The 4,283-nt window shown below is 38.0% G+C and overlaps 2 protein-coding genes across 4 annotated transcripts in view; one reads left to right on the top strand and one right to left on the bottom strand.

The window, feature by feature from the left end:
- The window catches only part of LOC114361262 (transmembrane protein 136), a 3,941-nt gene extending 1,291 nt beyond the window's left edge, over nucleotides 1-2,650 (top strand). Inside the window, exons 3-4 of one of the 3 annotated variants that reach the window (XM_028316261.1) lie at nucleotides 901-1,138; nucleotides 1,868-2,650. In XM_028316261.1, coding sequence (XP_028172062.1) covers nucleotides 901-1,138; nucleotides 1,868-1,924 — 295 coding nt within the window. In that variant the 3' untranslated portion in view covers nucleotides 1,925-2,650. Of the gene's footprint in view, nucleotides 1-900; nucleotides 1,147-1,867 lie in introns of all 3 variants that reach the window. The other 2 variants (XM_028316263.1, XM_028316262.1) reach the window with 2 other exon arrangements.
- Nucleotides 2,651-2,656: 6 nt separating this feature from the next.
- LOC114361263 (RNA-binding protein 7) lies at nucleotides 2,657-3,494 on the bottom strand. The gene is made up of 2 exons (XM_028316264.1): nucleotides 3,297-3,494; nucleotides 2,657-3,218 (listed from the first exon to the last, which is right to left on the bottom strand). Exons 1-2 carry the CDS (start codon nucleotides 3,381-3,383, stop codon nucleotides 2,688-2,690), a joined length of 618 nt encoding a protein of 205 aa, XP_028172065.1. The 5' UTR covers nucleotides 3,384-3,494; the 3' UTR covers nucleotides 2,657-2,687.
- Between the last annotated feature and the right edge of the window lie 789 nt (nucleotides 3,495-4,283).

Here is a 4,283-nt window from a genome sequence, read left to right as displayed (position 1 = left end):
GGGGGGGGAGGGGGTCAACAAAAACCTCACTAAATCTCACGTGGGGGAGAGGGGGGGTCTCAGGAAATATCACGTAATTTTTTCCGCAAGAAATAGAGAAATAGAGTTTGCCAGAAAACTGGGTTTTAATCTTAAGTAAAAAAATTGGCCAAGTGCGTGTCATGCCACGCGCAGTGTAAGGTTCCGTAGTTGTCCGTCGTTAACAAAATATATTTTAGAAGCAAGCAATTACTTCATCTAAAGTCACTTTTAATATTTTCTTTTAAGGATTTTTTATTAGATATGAAATTTTATAATACATAAGTTAAATGACTATTACTCTTAAACTAACTGACCTACCCTAACCGTTATAGTTTTCTTGAAAGTTCATAAAAAGCAGTATTATTATGAATTTTTCCAGATTTTTCAAGCCAACTAGTCTAGTTTTTAGGGGGGACGCGAACAAAAATTGGCACTTTCAACTTTAATAGTTTGCAAACGGATCCCTAAATCGAAAAATAGTCTTTGAAACACAGTTACATTACTCCAAAACTATTAAATTTCGGATTTTTTAAATATCACGTGAGATTAGGGGGTGGGGGAGGGGGTCAGGCAAAATCTCACCAAATCTCACCAAGGGGGGCGGGGGGGTTGAAAAATAGCCAAAATTGTCTCACGTAATTTATGGACGCCCCCTTATGCTGGTCAAATATATCAATGTTAATAAGTTACTTAGGATTTATCCTAGAGCTAGACTACTTAGCTTTTGCCCACGACTTCGCCCTTGTGAGTTTCAATCTATCACAGAAATATTAAGTATCGCGCTAATGTCTCACTCTCAAAAATCCTGACAAAAACTATACCACAGTAATTACCTATATCCTGGCAAAAAATATATTTTGCGAATCCGCCCTTTTTCAGGTTTCTCAGATACGAAGGATATGACACAACCATGCTATATTTCCTAGTGGAGGTGACGTATCTACTGAGTTTCCTCGCGGTGCGAGGAGTTCTCGGCACCTGGGTCATATACAGGATCGTGGAATCGGATATATTCGACATGGACGAAAAAATCATATCCGTTATCTTCTATTTCGTCTCACTGGCGTTCATCAGGGACATTGTGGGCTACATCGTCTATAGATACAGAAGTAGAATCGTAAGTAGGTAATTTTTAAATTTTTAAGACGTTATCAAGTTTCTTCGCTTTAAAATATCTTTGAGCGCTCCTGCACATGACGCCGCCGCCGCGTCTTTGCACCGTTTCACGGTGAAACACCGCCGCCGCGCCGCGGGCGAAATTATGCTTTGATTGATGGCGCGGTGGCGGCGCGGCGCGGCGGCGGTTTTACTCGGTGCGTATGAACAGTGCAAAGGCGCGGCGACGGCGCGGCTGAGGCTACTTTCGGCTTATAGCGGTCCGCCCCGGGTGCCAAGCATCAGGGGGTGACACAAGTAGCGCAGATTAGTACTCACTGGCACATCTGCATGGCAAATCTGCGGTCTATGTCATGAATTGTCATGATACGAGGAGGGTGGGGGGTGCGATTGTCTTTCAATCTTCGAATCGGTAGGTAACCCCAAAAATCATGGGGGGTACCATAGGACTTGTGAAGGGGGGGTGACCGCCCCGGGTGCCATGAGGACATTAACATGAGGAAAATCTTAAATGTGATTAATATGTATAGTGTATAGGAGTATGTATGATAAGCTCTACAAGTTTGAGACTAGGTGTGATAGTTGAAATTATGTAAATAGTAGTTATTTACATAATTTAGTCATAATAGATTTTTTTAGCTATTGGGTAGGGTAGTCGGTATTCATGTCAGGCTGGAATGGTCTTTACTTTTACGTGCTTTTACTATAGCATTTTTTTCTCTAATTTCAGGAAGCATTCAGAAATTATTTGGATGAAGTAGGCATTTTGTTAAATGAAGGACACTAACTAAAATTAAAAGGAGCTTTAATATTGTATGTACTATTTACAATAATGTGAAAATTTTGTAACATTGCACAAGTTTTTGATAAAGTTTTGTTTTCTTTCTAACACACAGTTTTATTTTATCAAAAATACAATTTCAAAATTGAATTTAAAACTTATAACCGAATTAAAAATTCTGACATAGTCAAGGGTTTAACAAATGGAAATTACAATGGATAATTGGATAGGTCACATAGCTGATGGCTGATGGGGCAGTAAGGTTCTGTTCTGGCAGTGTAGCACTCGCACCCAGTAGCTAGACAGACCACCTCATTAAGGTAGCAGGAAGGGCCTGGATGCTGGTCACTACCAACATTAATATTTATATTAAAATTTCATATCCACTAACTTTATTTAACTACAATCACATTTGCTATTACCCTGCTTTAGCAAGTCAAAAAATATTAAATAGATAAAAAAGTAAAAGACTTGGTGCTCTGATTTTATATATAATTAAATACCTATACATACCTATTTAAATTTCATAATTATGGAATTTTGGATATTGGGATGAGAATAAATTAATTTAAATCTTAATAGAACCAGCAACATCCAAGTGTCTAGCAGACAGTTCTAGTTTTTATCTATTAAAAAACTTTAACTTAAATAAAACTGATATCAGTTTTTCAGAATGAAGTTAGGTTAATTGCCTTTCAGGGTGATATGTTAGTGGATATTGGAAAAGAAAAACAAAAGTATATAAAAAGTTTGCTGAATATTATAGTAGTCAGTCTCTCCTATGGTTATAGTTCTTTTTGTGGTTTTTTCTATCTCTCCAACTATTAGAATGTCTATTACGGCTGTTTCCTTTATAACTATTGTCAGAGTGCAATTCTCTAGACCTGAAATCATCCCTTCCATGTGGTTTGTCCGATCTGTATGGATGGTGTCTATGTGACCAGTTGCCTTGTAAACTAGCTAAAACTAGTTTATCAGTTGTGTCATGGCGAGGAGACTGTGATAGTTTGAATTCTTCTTCTTTTAATCTGTCAGTCATCTCCGCAAACTGTTGGACGACGTTAGCCTGTGCAGCTGAAAAATCTATATTTGGATCTGGTCCCTGACATCTTATCGGCGGAGGCAGTAAGGAGGGACGCCCTCTGCCCTGCAATGTCAGCGTCTTGTGATACAACGCTGTCCCTCGGAATAACGCTATGGCGTAAGGCACAGAGACTTCGTGACAAAATGTTATAAACGCGAAGCTTTTTTGGCGACCGTCTTTATCTCTGGCTATCCTCACTTTCTCCAAGGGGCCTGCCTAAAATGTGTTAAATATTGACAGTAAAAGGTAGAAAAGTTGAAAAATAGATTAAAATAATTCCCACGCAAGACATACCTGAAGGAATAACTCGTAAAGCAATTCTTCTGTAACTTGTTCGGGCAAATTGCCACACCATAGTGTTCTATTGTCATCTTCAACCATCGCTGTTAGTTATATTTGTTTAGCCTCTAGATATTATGAGGAATAATCGTAGCAAAAGCAAAACAACCAAAAAACACCACAATCCAACACCAACAAGTCCAAAAAAACGTCAATCAGCGAATGAATGAATGAATGATCAATGAAGCTTTGTTTGGCACAGATTAGAAATATTGGACATTACGAGGCGCGATTCCGAATCTAAGCTGTATGGAATAAACCACAGATATGGAATAAACTTAAGAGTTTACCAAGGTAAGCGTCCCTGGCCCCTGCAGATTACAGAGTTTTTGTTAGCCTCGGCTGACACCTAGGTTTAGTCGGGCGGTTACTCAGTATGGTCACGTCATGTATAGCCTGACCAGGAACATAAAAACCCTGGCATAGAGGCGCGTCAATTGCATTTGATAGTGCAACACTGAGTACAGTCGTACCTGTGTTAAATTAATAGGCTAACTTTATGTATCAGGATTCAGGATTACGGGCTAATTTGATATTTTCATAAATTAACGAAAAAATATTATTATAGGTAACCTGATTTAAATAAATTAAATGAAACCATCAATCGAGCTAGTAGATTTATTTTATTATTCATCAATAATCAAATTCAGAACTTGAATATTCAACTGCAATGTCTGCTCATGAACGCTTCAAACTCGGTACTTCTTTCCCAATCCCATAAAATTCAACACTTAGAAAGTGACAAAATTTTTAAAATAGGTAGTTGAAACAAACCACAGCTAATTTTCATAGTGGACTGTACTATACGATAAACATGTCAGTCAATTTGACAACCTTTGTCGGAAACATTATTCAATGAAAATATTGTCCGAACCCTTAGTATTTCTCTTCGACAAATACTTTAACACATTGTGAACCACTTTTCTTTCACGACTATAAAAA

Source organism: Ostrinia furnacalis, unplaced genomic scaffold (assembly GCF_004193835.3).
Source record: "Ostrinia furnacalis isolate ACB-3 unplaced genomic scaffold, ASM419383v2 OfSCF5489, whole genome shotgun sequence".
Classification (NCBI taxonomy): Eukaryota; Metazoa; Arthropoda; class Insecta; order Lepidoptera; family Crambidae; genus Ostrinia; species Ostrinia furnacalis.
This window is presented reverse-complemented; position numbering and strand designations above follow the sequence as displayed.

Coding starts and splice junctions, on each gene's coding strand:
- LOC114361263 (XM_028316264.1), bottom strand. CDS start 3,383: ATGGTTGAAGATGACAATAGAACACTATGGTGTGGCAATTTGCCCGAA. Junction 3,219..3,296: donor TTTACGAGTTATTCCTTCAG/GTATGTCTTGCG, acceptor AACACATTTTAG/GCAGGCCCCTTGGAGAAAGT.